The 16,557-nt window shown below is 41.7% G+C and overlaps 1 protein-coding gene across 2 annotated transcripts in view; it reads left to right on the forward strand.

Moving 5' to 3' along the window:
* The first annotated feature begins 1,660 nt into the window (after positions 1 to 1,660).
* The window catches only part of GALNT15 (polypeptide N-acetylgalactosaminyltransferase 15), a 28,006-nt gene continuing 13,109 nt past the window's right edge, over positions 1,661 to 16,557 (forward strand). Inside the window, exons 1-3 of one of the 2 annotated variants that reach the window (XM_066319524.1) lie at positions 1,661 to 2,921; positions 8,585 to 8,751; positions 9,462 to 9,666. In XM_066319524.1, coding sequence (XP_066175621.1) covers positions 2,377 to 2,921; positions 8,585 to 8,751; positions 9,462 to 9,666 — 917 coding nt within the window. In that variant the 5' untranslated portion in view covers positions 1,661 to 2,376. The remainder of the gene's footprint in view (positions 2,922 to 8,584; positions 8,752 to 9,461; positions 9,667 to 16,557) is intronic. The other variant, XM_066319533.1, reaches the window with a different exon arrangement.

Below are 16,557 nucleotides of genomic sequence, written 5' to 3' on the forward strand. Positions count from 1 at the left end.
GAACTACCTTGATCAGACTAGTTACAGCATCTTGTTAAAATAATTTAGCCAGGGGAAAAATATTAATTAAATTAAATCAAAAGACTCAGGTAGCCCAGAAAAGTAAAAAAAAAGGAAAAGAGAAAGTAATGCTTTCTCCCATTTATTCCACCCACTCTTAAGTTTCTCCTTTTAATTTAATTTTATTTCATTCCATGCACATGATAATGGGACTTTGTGGAATTGTACCTTTTGCAAGATGCTGTGCTAGCTTTTTGGAGAGCATCTCGGACAGGTCTCTTCATTTCCATTTCATTTTGTCTTTCTATGGCTGAAACACTGTTATTTAAATGAGTGCTTTCCTGAGCTCAGATTTTTCTAATGCAAATGTGTGCTGTTTCCCTCTTGAATTGAAACCATCAAAACTTCCTTTTCCCTATGAAAAGCAGGATAAAAAGTAATATTACCAGGCCTGAAGGTGAGTTGGGATGTTACTTTTGTGTGAATTTAAGTGAAAAAAGGAAAATACATACAATGGTGAAGTAATGAAAATAGTCAGTCTTCCTTCTGCCCAAGATATGATGAAAGAAGTTCTGAATATTTTAAAGAACAGCTGATGTACAGAAGGTGCCAAGACACAGCAGACCAGTCACACTCCCTCAAGGCATCCTGTATAAGCTGCTTAGGGCAGTGCACGCAGATGTGAGACACTACGTGCCTCCAGCAACCTTATGGTGCTCTACACCATCCTTGCTTTTGAAGGTTGTGACGCATTTTAATTTGAACGTAGGTGTCCTCTCATTTTTAATTTTTTGGAAGCTGTCTACCAGGAACCGTAGTCTGAACTTATAGAACATCTTAGAGGGTAGTAAGTAATAGTGAAGAAAGTAAAAAATAATAGATCCTTGGTTTCCTTCAGAGTATACTGCATGCCTGTCTTCAGGCTATTCTTTTAGCTATAAAGTCTAGAAATGTAGGGCTTTTTTTAAATCTGTGAATGTGGAAGTTCTCCAGTAATCACAGTAATCCCAGAGCAGGAGCATTCTGCTCACCAAATATTGCAAGATATGAAAAACACCACACTCTATTCCCCCAGCATCAAAAGGGTTGGCAACACCTGAGTTGCATCCATCCCTGATCTCTGCCAGACCAAGAAGCATGTGATGCTGAAGCACATGGATTGTCTCACCCCTTCTCCCATTGGACAAGCACTCATCTTGCAGCAAAAAAATGCCACAGTTCATGCCCAGTAGCACCCATGCCAGGAGTATTAGCAAACAGACCTCAGAGACTGAGCTCCTCTTTTAATCACAGAAGTTGTTGTTCTCTCTCAGTGTCAGTGGTTGTTCCAGCCCAGGCTTTTATACATTTTATTCCTGGACTAAGGAAAACTTGAAGCTGCTTGCCCTGCAATACCAAATTTATGGATGAGGAGACAACTTCAGCCTGCCAGGTGATAATTTGGCACCCTTTTGACATTGTTAAAATCCCTCCAGCTGTAAATATTTATTGAATATGAAATATACACCAGCTAACACATTATCATATGAATAAATCTAACCTTAAATAAAACATGTGCTCTCCATCTTTTATTCAGTTTATAAAATTCTTGATTCTTGCTCTGCGCATTCTCAGCTTAATACAGCTATTCCAACGTACAGCAATCTGGGGTGTGCCTTGCTTTCTTTTCTAATACAACATTTTGCTTCTTGCATTTCACCTCTTACAGCTTTTGCAAAGTTTTGATTTGACAGGACAAGCACAGTGAGGGCATTAGGACCAAGAGAAAGACGCACACATTGCTCTGTATTATGTCTGGCAAAGTGCTTCCTGACTGAGTGCCGTAGTTATGTGCGAAACAAAGTCAGGGACCGACTACTTCTCATCTGTTGATCACAGTTAAGTTGAAGCCTCTGAACGGGGGAGAGCTGTCAGATCTGTTTTCACAGATACAGTGCTTCAATCCAGGCAGCAATTGGAAACTTTGAAGAAGGACCTACTCCAGAAAGAAACTATAAGAAACGGGATTTCTTTCGACTTAGAATTTTAAAAGGGGGGGGGAAAATCAAAGCTTTAGTTACTCTTTTAATCAGCAAAGCATGCACTTTCCTAACTGAGCTGGGACTTCGTATTTAAAGGATCTACTTTATCTCGCTGGATCCATGCTACATTTTACTACAGTAAGTACAATATTAACAGGAATGTTGGTTTGGTGTTTTTTTTCCCTGTAAATAGAAAGGAAAGCATGAAACGGCATCAGCGAAATGTGAAGGGAGGAAAAAAATCCTCTTGGCAGATAGCAAAAACCAGGGCTTTTGTGCAACCCGAGGACTGAAATCTGAGGAAGATCCAAGTGATATTTAACATGACCATCTGTATCATTTTGTCACCAACAGTATGTTCTTGAGGAAGAAATGCAGATATGGATCACGTAAGCTGCAGTTTCTCTTGCTGTTTCTGATGCTGGGGTTTTTGCTACTGATGGTTACAACACTGAATCCACCACCCAGCAACCAGAGCAAGGAAGGGACTTTCCAGCCCGTGGAGTTCAACCCCCGGGAAGGGTATGAGATGGACTTTGTGGAGACCCAAGAGATGCTGGAAACCCAGGAGGAGAGCCAGCAGTATTACCCTTTAGACGGTCTATCGCCTTTCATCTCCCTGCGGGAGGATGAGTTGATCATGGCCGTCGTGTCGCCCACCGGCAAAAGGAACCACAGCAAGGCCAGGAAGGGCTATCGCGTGGTGAAGCAGCAGAGCAGGCGGCCGGAGGGCCGGGCGGAGGGGGGCCCCGAGTCCCAGCCGCTGTCCCTTCCCCTGCAGGACGGGCAAGGGGCTGCCGCGGCGGGGCGGCCGCTCGGCCTGGACACCCACGGCTTTAACGAGGCGCTCAGCGAGCGGATCGCGCTGCGCCGGGACCTGCCTGAGGTACGACACCCGTTGTAAGTAAAACACCCTATTTCACTTCTGGGGGGAAACCTGCCTCCTTCCCCGCCGCCGCGCCCCCCCGCACCTCTCCTCCTCTAGACCTCGCGTCTTTCCTATCGAACTCCCCGCTCCGGGTCGGGCGCTCCGTTCCTCAGACCAGGGACGCTCCCAAGCCTCCTTCGGGAGGTGGTCCAAGCCCTCAGGAGCCGGCGGGCGGCAAAGGTGGAGGGGGGCACGGCGGGTCCGGCCGGGGCAGGGAGCAGAGGCGCCGGGCGCTGTGAGCGCCCGGCCCCGGCAGCGCCCTGAGGGGAGCGGCCGGCAGCGCCCCCTACCGGCGCCCGCCGCGGCCAGGTGCCGGGGCCGGCAGGGCGGGGAGCGCCCCGGGGCTCGCCCTTCGCTGTCCGGCCGGCCGTCCGTCTGTCCGTCCGTCTGTCCGGCTGTCCGGCTGTCCGTCCGTCCGTCTGTCCGTCTGTCCGTCCGGCTGCTGGGCTGGGGACGGGGGAGGGAGCCCGCGCCGGAATGGCGAGCAGGAGAGGCGGCTTCCCTCCTCGGCCAGGCCCCGTCTCAGCCCACCTGCCAGAGGCCGGGGTCACTGGGCTTCCAAAGTGACGAATGAGTCAGGAGTTGAGGCTTTGGGATCTTCCAGAACAAAACTAGCCCGATGGTCTCTCATAAAAGTGGAGCCGACTCTGCACGGGCGTGGCCTCACTTTAAATATCGTGTGCAGTTTTGGGCACCGCAATACAAGTTATAAAGCTATTACAGAGTGTCCAGAGGAGAACAAAGATGGCAATGGCTCTGGAGGAGAAGCCATGTGAAGCGCAGCTGAGGTCACTTGGTTTGTTCAGCTAGGAGAAGAGGAGACTGCCCTCATTGCTGTCTACACGTTCCTCACAAGGGGAGGAAGAGGGGCAGGCACTGATCTCCTGTCTGTGGTGACAGTGATAGCACCCGAGGGAATGGCCTGAAGTTGTGTCGGGAGGTTTAGGCTCAGTATTAGGAAAAGATTCTTCACCCAGGGTGGCTGGGCACTCGAACAGCTCCCCAGCACTAAGCCTGACAGTTCAAGGAGCTCTCGGGCAAATGGTGTGATCCTTAGGGTGTCCTGGGCAGGGCCTGGAGTTGGATGCAATGATCCTTGTGGGTCCTTCCAACTCAGAATATCCTGTGATTCTGCAGCAAGTATTGAAAGGAAACTCATGGGAGGAAGGAAGGTGGAGATTGGTGTGTTGGATAAGCCTGCCAACACCACCATACCTGTCAGCAGCCCGGCTGTGAAGCCACTGCGAAAAAATGTTGCATTTGAAGCCCCAGGTGTTAATTTGCAGTTTGAAGACTTGAGAGCCAGTTGCCCCAGCAGCCCAGGAGGGGCTATTAATCACACTTCTTAAAAAGGATCTGAGGTGTATCTACTATCAAGCTGCCCCAGGGAAAGTTCAGCTTGGACATTAGGAGGAATTTCTTCAAAGAAAGGGCAATTAAACACTGGAATGAAATATCCAGGGAGGTGTGGAGTCCCTGTACCTGGAGGTGTTTAAGGAAAGACTAGACATAGCATATCTTGCTGTGGTCTCGTTGAGAAAGCGATGATCAAAAAAACCTGGACTTGATGATCCTAGAGGTCTTTTCCAACCTAATTGGTTCTGTGATATGCTCCCCTTGCGAGGGGGAGGGCAAGGGATGTGAGTGGTGTCTTGTCTCCTGTAACAAAAACAATCATGGTTTTCTCCCAGGATATGGTGGAAGGGTGTACCAGAAAATATTTTAAATAAGACACAGAATACTTTTTTTTTCTAGTGTTCATTTTCACATGTTTAAAGACAGCTGGCAGCTCTAATTTAAGTAAAGAGTCTTAAAGAAAGAGAAATGAAGCTGTGTTTTCTGTACTTATTGACTAGGTTCAGTGTTAATTTGGTTAACTCCTTTAAATAATGACATGCTGATATTATTTCAGTTATATTTTGGCATGTTTCCCTGCTAACTCTTTGAACTATGTAATGTTCAAAGGAGGAATGACTACCCTGATTTACTGCCTGTGGTGGAAAGCCAAAAAACAGTTTTACTTTGGCAGCTGAAGGGCCATCCAACAAAAGACAGCTTCAGTTAATACAGATCTTGGTAAAATTTAAGCCATGGTCTCAGAGCTCTCGGACGGATTTTGCCATCTGACTAGTTACAGCCTAAAAAGCTCTCAACACCACAGCTTACAGAACCCAGACTGAAACCCCAGATCTCAACATCTGAGGCTGATCTAAATCCAGATCATAAACCTGCAGCAGAACATGTCTAAGCCAGACCTGTCCTTTATGGCACAACACACAAACCACAATGATAATTTTTAGGTGTAGTTTACTCTGGGGGCCTCATTCACAAGTGTGTCAGTCCAGTTTTACAGCAGGGTAAAAGGAGAGCAAACCAGAATCAGATTGCCTGTGTCTCTATTTGGTTTGCATCATGCTGTTCATCACAATGTCTATTATTATTTAATTAGAGGGAAGCCAACCAGTTAGAGATGTTTCTGAGTTACCTCCATGGACTCAGTCTCCCTCATGTCACTTAAAACTGGATGGCAAATACTTCACATAAGAAGTGACCCATCCTCTGACATACCTTCATCCCTCAAAGTGCTTTCTGCTGCTATCAGTTGCTCCAGCTGGGACTGACACTCTCCTAGGACACCTGAATCAAGCCTGCCATTGTGACTTTTATGCTGAGGGTTCTGCCCAAAAGAAAGGTCTCTTTTCCTCTCTTGGGTTTGAGTGTCAAATGGCAAAAGAAACTCACAAGGTATCTGCAAAAGTTTCAAGTTTCATTACGAAAGTATAGATTACTTCCTCTGGAGTGCTGTTTGGAGCTGAATCTCAATGAAACATTTTCCTGAAGGTGAGTGGGAGTCCCTGTCAGCTCTGCCTTTGCCTTGTCAGAATTGCTCTCTGTTCATTGCTGCATATGACAATTCCTTGTTTTTCACAAATTAGATTAAATCACTATGTCTCATATCAGTCACAGCCCTGACTTTTTAAAATGCCAATTTATGATAGACAGTCTATGAAACTGCTCCAAATTACTGGGAAGGTATTTTTGTATACCAGTACCCTTGTGCATTTTTGTGAAGATTAGATATCTATATTGCAAGTCCTTGCCAATCTCCATGGCAACTAAGCACTCGCCACCAAGGTTATATGTTCAAGTACAGTTATTTTCAATTCTTTTCCAATTAAGATTCCACAACAGCCTTATTTTCTTGCAATAACCACAGTACTAGCTACTAGGTGCTAATAGCTATAGAATGTTTCTAGTTAGAAGCTGCCTGGTAGTAAAAGGACTGCATCAGATCTTCACTTCTCTTAATTACTTCTCCATTCTACTGCTTGAAAATACTCACTCCCAAGTCATGAGAGTATTCTTTTCTTGATCCTGCTGAAAATGGAAACAATCACCTCATATGAAATTGTAGGGTACCAGTATTGTTGATTACACAAAATTGGTAAACCAAGGACAATAGAGATTAATTACAGTGTAAAAATCATCATGAAAATTTGCCTTTCTAAAGGCAAAAAGAAAAAAAAGTGAACTATTGAAAAATACAATAAATTATTAAGATTGCGCTCATTTTCAATATATATTACCAGAAGTGCATTTATAGTGACATTTATGTGTATTCATAATTAAATCATTCAGACTATGGATTCTCTTAAGTGATTAGCAGCTTTGTGTCTGGATAGTGTCTAGCAGCATAGGACCTCAGTCAATGAACGGAAGCATTAAGTAAAATGCTAATAAACAGAAATACTAAAATTATATCCCTTACATGAGTTTCTGCTGAGTAGCCAATTGTTAAACAACCACTGTAAAATCTGTATAATTATTTGCTTGGCAATACAAAAATGCTGAAATAACAAAGTGCTACATTCAGCCAATTGTGTAATTCCTTGAAGAAATTCTTGCTGCTGGAGATTAAATGAATTAGGACACTGAATGACTGTTATTTGGAAAATGAAAATATTTTTAAAGTGCACCTTCTAATGTCAGCAAAGCAGTATTTAGACATAGTGTTTGCATATCTACAGTGGACATCTGAAGGCATTTTCTGGAAAATGTGCATCCTTATACCAGAACAGGTGGTTTTCATATGCCATATCTGTGAGGACAAATGGGAAGTATCTTTAAATGTTTGAGTTATTGTGGTGGTTTAACACCAGCTGGGAATTAAATTTCCCCTTGTTCCCCTCTGGTGTGGGAGGGACAAAGGAGAGACTATGGGTTGAGATAACAATTTACTGAAAGCAAACAGCAATGGAGAAAGAAACACACAGAGCAATATTAATAACAAAAGTATACAGAAAAAGAAAGTGCTTTACACACAAAAGGCATTCACCACCTTGACTTAGATCTGCATAGCCACTGAGATAAAGACAAGATGGTGAGGGACATTCCTGTGACTCAGCAATGACAGTGGTTATTCCAGAGACAAAGACAAGATGGTGGAGGGACATTCTTGTGACTCAGCAATGAGAGCGGTTATTCCAGAGACAAAGACAAGATGGTGGAGGGACATTCCTGTGACTCAGCAATGACAGTGGTTATTCCAGAGATAAAGACAAGATGGTGGGGGGATGTTCCTGTGACTCAGCAATGAGAGCGGTTATTCCAGAGACAAAGACAAGATGGTGGAGGGACATTCCTGTGACTCAGCAATGACAGTGGTTATTCCAGAGATAAAGACAAGATGGTGGGGGGATGTTCCTGTGACTCAGCAATGAGAGCGGTTATTCCAGAGACAAAGACAAGGTGGTGGAAGGGTGTTCCTGTGGCTTGGCAGTGTTATGCAGTTATTCCTGAGACCAAGACAAGATGGTGGGTGCTCTCCTTATACAGTGCCATGTGGCCTCTTGAGACAAAGACAAGATAGCAGGCTCTCTTGCAGCCAGTGTTCCCCAAGCCCAAGACAATGAAAAACAGTGATGGAACAAACCCTCAAAAATGGATTGTTCATGTTGCACCACGCCACCCACTTCCAGACTGCTCTGCCGACTCCCAGCTGGGAGCCTTGTTCAGCAGTGAGTCGTTTTCATTGGAAAAGCAACCCATACAAACTTTATAGTGAAAATACATTTTCTTTATTAAATGAATCTAAATTTGTAATCATGGCCCATGTAAGGATCTATGTCATTACCATAAGGGACTGAGACGTTGACTTCATTCACTAGGATCTTGGTCAGGTAATCCACAGCTCTACTGATCTGTTGTGCAGATTACTTATTTTATTTTTCGTTTTAATGGTACTGCAATTGTTTGCACTTTTCTCTCTTACTTGAGAAAATGTGGAGATTGGTAGAGGCTGACTGACCTGCTTTATCCCTCACTCTGCTCTAATTATCCTCACTTTTTCTTTGCATTCAGGACCATTTCTGTTTGAGCTCTGTTTTTTGAGGCAGATAGAACAGGAAAAAAAAAACTATCCCAGAACACAGAAACACTTTCCATTTTTTGTAGTGCCATTCCCATATTTTCACTTCATATTCCAGTTTTGGACACTCCTTTTCTTAGAAGTGAGTTGAGATCTTAAACTGCTCTCCACCCCTGAAGGTTTAGGTGCTGCTTGCAACTCTATTCTGAGAAAAGATTAGCCATTTGTTCCAGTGTTTCCAGTGTCTTCCTCATTTCACTCGTGCAGGTGCCTACAGCAAAAATATGACTCCAGTCTGCCTACTGCTAGTGTCATCATCTGTTTCCACGATGAGGCCTGGTCTACTCTGTTGAGAACTGTGCACAGCATTATGGATACAGCCCCAAAGGCCTTCCTCAAGGATATCATCCTAGTCGACGATCTCAGCCAACAAGGTAGCTCCCATTTCTCTGTATGTGAATTCTCTTTTCCAAAACTTCAGGGAAGAAACTGTTCTCCTCCAAGAAGTGTGTGAGGAGAGGAGAAGGCAAAGAGGACTCAGGAAGCAAGCTAAGCAGAGCCCAGAGCTGGCTACCAGATTTCACTATCCATCCCTAGAATTCAGCATAGCCTCTCAACTTTGAAATACGTTTCTTTTTTCCCCCACATCATTTACAACAACTCTGAACTTTCTTACTTTAAAATAAGATTACAATATGCAAATCTTAGGATCCCCACTGGACCAGATCTGCTGTCATAATTTCCAGACTTGGATTTTGGCTAAAGGACAGAGTGGAAAAGTCCACATTGCTAAAGTAATCCAAAGTGCTTGGGAAAGCCAAACACCTGTAGTATCTCACTCTCATCTGTGTATTTTATGAGATGATGAGAGCATCCACTTTTAGCTGAAAACAGGAGAGAAGGCTATTAAGATTCCCACAGGAATAGCTTCATACCTTGTGAATCTCAGTTTCCATTAGTCTCTACTTCCCTTTGACATTATGCTGCTGTAGAAATATTTGAAACATGGCCTACTTGGCCATTTAAAACAAATGCCCCTGGAACATTTTACCAGCAAGAAGTAGCATCTCCTACTACCGGTTTCTTTTCTGTAACAGCTTGAATCAAAGCTAAAACATTTCAGTGACTGTTCTGTTCCTGACAGGACCCCTGAAGTCAGCTCTGAGTGAATACATCTCTAAGCTGGATGGTGTGAAACTCATCCGGAGCAACAAGAGGCTTGGAGTCATCCGAGGTCGGATGCTGGGAGCTGCACGGGCCACCGGGGATGTGCTCATCTTCATGGATTCACATTGCGAGTGTCAGAAGGGCTGGCTGGAACCCCTCCTGGCCAGGCTTTCCAGCAACCGGTAAATCCCTGGATATGCTAATTTCTGCTGAAAGGGACATGGTTGAAAAGTATTGGGGCGTTTTTGTAATCCTCCCTTGGTTACCTTCTTGTTTCTAATCACATCCCTTTTATTTTCTACCTTATGACCATATGCATCACTCTGATATGTGGGAAGCAGTATAGATCTCACTTTACACCCAGTTTAAACTTCAAATTTGTATCCAGTTAGAGCTTTAAGAAGGCTTCCTGGTGGTCTGAATTTAAAAAGTTTCAGTCTTATCCTGTTTGTAAATTGGCAAACGTCCACCAGAGAAAACTACTCTGAGACACCATTATTTTTACTTTTTAGCCATCTCAGGGTTGAAGCCAAGAATAAAATGCTTTGTCCTCCTGAGGCAGTTTGGCTGTATACCAGTGTCACCTTTTGGCCGCCATTTCTCTTCCACAGAAAAAGCCCAGACTTCCTTGGCAGCCTAGACAGGTCCAGCTTATCACAGGTGCTTTCACTGCCACCAAAGTAACAGAGTAAGGTAGAGATTCATATTTCTGAGTATTTCATGTTTAGGGTGGTTCTTGGACCTGATCTCTAATGTACAACAGAGCTCATCTGTGCAGTCCTTTGAAGAGATTGAAACCACTGCAAATGTTACTAGGCTTACATGTCAGTAAATCTTTAATAAAAGGGACTTTTTTGAAAGAAAAATCTGTACATTAACTTGTCACTTGGGAAAAAAATAATTGCTAGAGGGGGTAAAATAAAAAAAAAAATCTTTAAACTCTTACTAGGCTGTTAAATAGTCATGCTAAACACCTTCAAAGGCTGTTCCCATGCATTGGAAGAAGCTGCTTTTATGGCTTATTATAGTTGTTTATAAAAGAATTAATGTGAGCTTTTATAAATTATTACATCATTTGAATGAAAACATTAAGAATACTGAAAGCAAGAGTAATGCTGTGCTAGAATGTCAGGAATATTCTTTTCAAAAAGGTCCTCCTTGGAAAAGCAAATTATTTTTTGTTTGCTGACTAATTAGATGGTTTACTATGAATATACTTCATGATTCTTCTGCCTTGAGCTATAGTCTATTTTTAATGTTCAAGCAAAACTACTGTGAGTATCAACTGGCCAGTCCTTATTCAAGGGTGTTGAATTTGGTGAAATTAAGAGTTTCAAAATGTCTCAGAAGAGAGCTATAGTGAAGGGAGAATTACAACAGCAGGAGAGAAGTTAGGGCCCCACAACCTCACCATGTCAAAACTTCACTGTCAAAACTTATCCCTCCTTAGGGAATGCAAAGCCTCCAAGTCTGCTATCATTCAGAGATTCTGTAGGACTGTCACCAGGGGGTGAGAAAGGAATTCTTTTTCCTTATAGGTCCCATATGGTCATTCATTCCTCCAGGAGAGCAGAATTTAACAGCAAATTAACTAATATCTAATTGGATTAATGAAGCAAAGGTGGAAAATTGATTGGATAATAGTATGGGTTAAGTCATCCCTTTCTGTATGTTGTGTCAGTCATTGTGTCTGACCCTGGAAGCTTTGTCACTGCTAGTGAGGAGAACCTGTGACATCCTCCATTGAGGAGGGAAGATAAGGTCTGAGGCACCTGGCAGTCACCTTCCCTTACTGTCCCTCTTTCTCCAGCTGAAATATAGTGACAATAACACTGACCTGATAAGGAAGTTAATTCATGACTTTTCATAAATAGCTTTTAATACTTGCATGGAGATCACCGTGGAATTGTAAAGAATTACCATAGTCAACTTGGCTTCATTTAGCACTTGAGGAGCTGTTAAATTGAACCATGTGCACTCCCTGAGACTACCCAAGTGAGGAAAGCACAGGGAGTTGAGAGTGACTGGTAAAATATCCATATTTCCTCTTCTTAATGTACTGATCAAACTGTAACTCATGCACTTTTGCTGGAGGGATAGGATGGGAAAACACTTAATCACCTGGAGTGAGTGAGGTGTTTGCTGGCAAGGACCAATGCAGCCTTTCAAAACTCAAACCTTTGCAGGAGCTTAAGGGAGTTGTAGAGTGAGTTTAACTTTGAAAATGGTGATTAAGTGGTATTTTTTAGACTCCTGATCAAAATGTGTCACTATTATTGTGGTCTGTCGTAGAGTGATGCTGAGAGATCCTTTCCCAGACTGGGATCTCACTGTGAGTTGAACATATTCACAACAAGAGAGATATTCCCAGTTCTTAGTAGACTGTAGGATAAATATAAGAAAAATTATCCCAGTTTTATAGGTATAGAAATATTTATACAGAAATACTTGGCAGATATTTGACTTGTTCTAGGTAATGACATTTCATCTCCCTACATGATGGCTTTATTCACTCGCCCAATCTAATTTATTTTTCTGAAAAAAGTATTAAGTCATTCTAAAATCATTGGATATACACTTTTGAGCACCTTGACTGGGACTAGTTCTGTGAACCATGCCTAATAAATTGACTAGGAAGCTGTGCATCAACTTAGTATATTGCCTAGAGAATGGTTCAGTGGTTTCTAAAGCATTCCTTGACATTTTGATTATTCAAGGATGAATACCATAGGTACCTGGACAATATTAGAAAACTACATGAGATGCCCCACAGATAATTTTATTTGACAACTGTTTGTGTTCCAGGCTAATTCCAGGTGAGTAGCATGGTGCATAACAATGCAGCTGTGCAATTATTATAGTCATCTTTGGAAGGGTTTGCCTTTTCCAGGAGACTGCAGAGCTGCTATTTTGTATTCCATCCAAAGGCAGGGAAAGGCAGAGGGGGCATATAATGAACTGTGCTATGAAGCCTTAAAAATGTTGTTCCTTTGATCTAAAAAACAGTGGCCACTGTGCTGAAGCAGGATAATTTAAAAAAAAAAAATCCAAAATGTATTTCCTTACAGTGCTCCATGAAAGCAAAATGAACCTTGATTATATCTTTTACAAGGAATAAAAAATGCTTGGGCACCATAACTATGGACAGAGGGGAGGTTTGCAAAGGGGTATCTGGCCCTTAGATCTTTCCCCTTGCTCCTTGCAAGGGCTGTTTCTCTCTGTGCTGGAGCACTGCCTATACCACAGCTCAAATATTAGATTAGGAAACAGAGGCCTGCTGTATTATTTTAAAAACTTATCTGGTTTCTAAAATGCAAAGTGCCTCTACTTAGCACTGTGATTCTAGGTCACTAATCTTTAATGAAAATGCTGGTAAACAGAATAAGAAATTAGCGTAGCAGTGGAAAGATGTTTCATCATCTGCGTGCTCCTGTCAGGAACAAATGGAAGCCTCTGCTTGTAGATGCAGGAATAGAAAGAGCTCTGCTGTCCAGAAATTTTCAGTGTGGTTCAGATTTCATGGCAATTCACAAGAAAGAAGGGAAATATTTCACACTAAAGATGAACAGCTTCTTCATCTCTTTTATTCTGATCCCCCACTTTTCAGTGGCACATATCCCAGCTTTTTGAGCTACCAAATACATGAGCCATCTGTTTTCTAGCTTCTCACAGGTTTGGGGAAGCATGATGTTATCCATTCAGATCCTACACCACCCCAGCATCTGAGTATGCAATTCCATGCTGCTCTCCCTGTTTGTAAAGCCTTCCATACACTTCACATGTAACATCCTGCTTCCTGGGATTTCTGTGTTTGCTCCTTCCTTTTATATCCCTAATTTGTCAATAACACTTATTTCAAATTCAGTAAATGTTCTCCATTTGCATGGTAAGTTATGGGAAGATAAGCTATCTCTTTACAATCTTTCACAGTTGATCAGGATCAGAAGGTGACCTATTTTAAAGAAGCTGAGGTAAAGAAAATAAAGATGAGAGTCTAAAGCCAAAGGCAAATACTACTGCTAAACACAGGAGCAGTAAAGATTTAGGCATAATTCATGGCTCAGTGCCCTGACTGTCAAGTGTTTAAAGTTGCTGGTTACCTCTACAGATTTTGTTACTCTACATACAAATTTTAATATTTTAGCAAGGTGGCAGGTCAAACTTTATTTTTTTTTTAATAAAGCATTTCCAAAGCATCCTCTTAGTCTTCTGCTTTGCACAGATTTGCTTAGTGCTTAGCATGTGAATAGTCCATCTATTCAAGTAGACTGTTCCTATGCCCTGCGTTGGTCTGGAGCTGGTCTGTAAGGCAGTATTTAAGTAATTCTTTATAACTTAGCTTTGCCATTCCTTATCACTGCATTTTATCTTCTTATTAATCCTATCTAATTTCAAACCATTTCTAATCGTTTGTATTTCTAAGACTTCAGTTAGTCAGCAAGGTGCTTCCACTGGAAATGCTGCATTTTGTGGAACCAGCTCGGTTACTCTCTGAAGTTTTGACTCTGTGCAGCAACAGAGAACCAGGACTGCCTGGATTTTTTAGCTATCTAATTTTTGCAAGCTGTGACACACCCTGAAATAGGTTGAGAAATACACATAATTTTCATGGGGTTTTTTGGGGGGCAGGGATTCGTCCTTATTTAAAGGAACACTTAAACAGATTAAAATCTATTCCCTTCCCAGCAAAAGAAAGTATAAATCAATACAAAAGCACTTTCATAAAAAGTGTATCCAAAACTTCAAAACAGATACATTAATTGAATCTTTCTCTCCCCACGTTACTTAGTTTAAAATTCGAAAAGAACGCAATGTCCATGCTGACTGTAAAGGGTCATGGGAAGACATTTCATTTGCAATTGTATTTGGTAAAGAAATCCCAAACCAAGTTGTTCTTGTTTGGGTTGCTCTTTTTCATGGAATTGTGACCTTTTGTAATTTGTATGAGTTCCAAGCATTCGAAATATTCACGGATTAGTCAAACAGTTCAAAGCCTTGCTGCTAGTTGTATTTGAATTTCCTGTTTTTCCCTTTCCTCAGATTCCACAGAGTAAAATTAGCAGTAGTTTGTGTTTCATTTCAAAGTGCTGAGAAGCTGCTGTCTGCCAGTTACCCAGTTAAAAACAAGAATATCTAAGAACATCTTTAAATTACCATCTACTGCAAATTTGCATTTAGAACTCGTTTAGAACACAAATATCAAACCATAATTGAATATGCAGAAAGCAGCTATTTTTTTTAAATCATACCAACCAAAAAAATGGGTAAAGCACTGCTTGATTAGGATTAAAATTGAATATTGACCAATTTTCACTCAAGATAAAGTTACTAGATTCCTCTATTTCAGATCAGAAAGATACTCACAATATTTAGTTTTAAGAAGGTGTGATTCTGTTGGTTTCAGCAGAGCTACATTGTTACTATACTACACAGACTAGGTGATAGTCTAGAATTACTCTTACAAACATAATCTTGAAAATTGTTAATCTTGGCATTCTGAAAGAGCTACACAAGTAGTAGCTCTAAAACACAGATATCAGTTTTTACGGTATAATTTTGTGGGAAAGGAGATAAGATTTTATTTTATTCTGGTTTATGGTTTAATTTAGCCAGGTTAGAATGTGACCTATTCCTGCAAGTTGTTTTCAGCTTAAACACTGTAATTTTCGATGTCACAATGTTCAGAGAGTTTGGATAATTGCTTGGTCTCCAGACTATCAGAATCCATTATGTTCTTAATGGTATATTTCTTGAATTGGAATCTTGAAGAATCAATGCCCAATAACTAACTACTACTGTGTGCCTACTCTTGTGAGCAATTGCACTGATGCCAGAAGCACTATTGGAGTTTGGAGCTTTATAGTGGCAACAAATTTAAGGTGAATTCCAAAAAAAGGACAGGTTTTAAATAGTTGCAATAATATGAAAATATAGGATACTCTGAAATGTTTGGATCATCTGATCCAGAATATATCTGAATGTGTCTGTATTTGCATTTTCTCTGTCCAAACTATCCAGGATCAGTTCATGTGGTCTAGTCTGCATGGTCAAGGTCTTTTGAGTGGTTTAGTCTACACTGCCTCTGGCTCCTACTCAAATACACCCTCCTGATATTTCCCTCTTGAATCTGAAGTCGTAAAATAAACTACCCTGGGGTCATTAATTCCTCAGTCCTGTCCAAATGAAAATGGATAAACCAGTAGCAATAGATAGTGTGGGTTTCTGCAAACAGCAGCAAACTGAAGTGGGAACTATGCAGCTGCATCTGCACTCCCAACCAGGCAGTTTTCAGAGATACTCATGCACTGGAGAATGCAGCAGGCTGTAGAAATCACTGTTACAGGGACTTGTTATTTTTGACGTTTAGTCATTTAAAAACCATTTAACTTGTCAGATAGATTTCCCCCAGCACATCAAAGAAAAGAAATGCCTGTTTGTGTGAGTCCAGAGGGACACTACCTTTAGTAACTCTTAGAAGCAGGTAGTTTCCTTTGCATGTTGTAAGTGAGTAAAGCTTTCAGTAGAAAGGGCCCTGCTGGCTTGAGCACTGGGTGGTTTCTCCTGTCATGGATATAAAACTGTATCACAGGGACATCATTAGGAGAATCAGGGAAGGATATCAGCTTTATTATTTTTCAGTATCACTTCTTCCCATTTCTTCCTGAGTCCTGTAGAAGGATGACAGAGATTCATTGCCTTGATGTATATGCCTGCAAATGCTGCATATGACCATAAAATTTCTCACCTATTTATAAACCAGGTGCTTGTTTCTAAGAGTGCCTATTGTTGCATATTATAAAGAAGACACTCGAGCAGAGAAATAAAATCATTTTTCTATTTTAAATCTTCCTGGCTTAAGCTCATCATAGGACAGTCTGCTCTTACTAGGAAACAAAACTCAGTCATTTTAAAGCAATCTTCTGCATGGTTCATCTTTGTACTATCAACTGGCAAGCGGTATTCTGTTTCTCTGTGGGCTTCTAAAACCTTCTACAGGAAATGTCAACTGTGAAAACATGAAGTTGGGAGTCTCCCCCCACTCTGATACTGAAAAAACATTATTCTAGTGATTG

Source organism: Sylvia atricapilla, chromosome 1 (genome assembly GCF_009819655.1).
Source record: "Sylvia atricapilla isolate bSylAtr1 chromosome 1, bSylAtr1.pri, whole genome shotgun sequence".
NCBI classification, from domain to species: domain Eukaryota; kingdom Metazoa; phylum Chordata; class Aves; order Passeriformes; family Sylviidae; genus Sylvia; species Sylvia atricapilla.